The 908-nt window shown below is 40.3% G+C and overlaps 1 protein-coding gene across 1 annotated transcript; it reads right to left on the bottom strand.

Moving 5' to 3' along the window:
* Positions 1 to 87: 87 nt before the first annotated feature.
* On the bottom strand, positions 88 to 464 carry Tsp_02981 (conserved hypothetical protein). Its single transcript, XM_003379268.1, has 2 exons — positions 408 to 464; positions 88 to 225 (listed from the first exon to the last, which is right to left on the bottom strand). Exons 1-2 carry the CDS (start codon positions 462 to 464, stop codon positions 88 to 90), a joined length of 195 nt encoding a protein of 64 aa, XP_003379316.1.
* Between the last annotated feature and the right edge of the window lie 444 nt (positions 465 to 908).

Genomic DNA, 908 nt, shown 5'->3' with positions numbered 1-908 from the left:
CCCTGTGGTGGATTCTGACTATGTGACAAAAACAGTCTGTTGTTTAAGGCAGGGTTAACCACTGGATGAGCGATATCCACTATGGAGCTATTTACTGCTATAGATAATCGTTTGTGATAATTGCCACTTTTGCATTTTACCATACATATTGACCTTTTGATTATTTGACCACAAAAGTACGGTGTGAATATCTTTTGGATATGTGACACCGAAAAAGGATAAGCTCTGAAAGGTTTGAAAAATACAGGCAGACTGGTGAACAACGCCAAGTTGATTCAATAAGCACCAAGATTGGTATTTTCGCCCAGCCATATGTGGACTCTGACTCAAACGTCTTTAAGGAGCGCTCCTTCACCTTCGGATTGGTATGAGAAACATCAACATTAACCTGGTTGTACCTACCTTACAACAATTGTTACAATGGTCGTGCCTGTATGCCATGATGTTTCTCCCGTGCTGTTCATAAAAACAGACGCGACATGATCTTTGATAATCTAAATCAACTCACCTCTTTTTCTCCCACATCTACTGAGTTTCTCATCATAATCAATAAGAACCGATGCTTCACTTTTCGTTCCCACAAAAAGATATCGATGGTTCTTTCTGTCCCACTTTCCTGCCACGCAAAAATGAACAGATATACCACTGGTGAGGCCGTGCTATAAGACCATTCATCATGTGTGATTAAAATTCATTGGTCAAAGGAAGCGTGCTAGTCGCTGGGTTGCCAAGAATAACACCCAAATTTTGGCTGTGAAAAACATAAACCCACACAATAAAAGTCAGGATGAAGGGCTGTTCCTGTCTCCCCCTGGCTTGAAAATTCCATCACCCAAAGGGCCCTTTCTAACTCTGGGATGGAACTCTTGGCAATCCAAAAAACTTTATTTTAACAAATATAATAAAAA

This window comes from Trichinella spiralis, assembly GCF_000181795.1.
Source record: "Trichinella spiralis strain ISS 195 chromosome Unknown Scfld2, whole genome shotgun sequence".
NCBI classification, from domain to species: Eukaryota; Metazoa; Nematoda; class Enoplea; order Trichinellida; family Trichinellidae; genus Trichinella; species Trichinella spiralis.
The sequence above is the reverse complement of the archived record's forward strand: the minus strand, read 5'-3'. Positions and strand labels throughout refer to the sequence as shown.

What these genes read in the sequence shown, in the direction of transcription:
- Tsp_02981 (XM_003379268.1), bottom strand. Translation starts at nt 464, where the DNA reads ATGAACAGCACGGGAGAAACATCATGGCATACAGGCACGACCATTGTA. An exon ending in CGACCATTGTAACAATTGTT is followed by an intron (nt 226 to 407) that starts GTAAGGTAGGTA and finishes CAAACCTTTCAG; the next exon opens with AGCTTATCCTTTTTCGGTGT.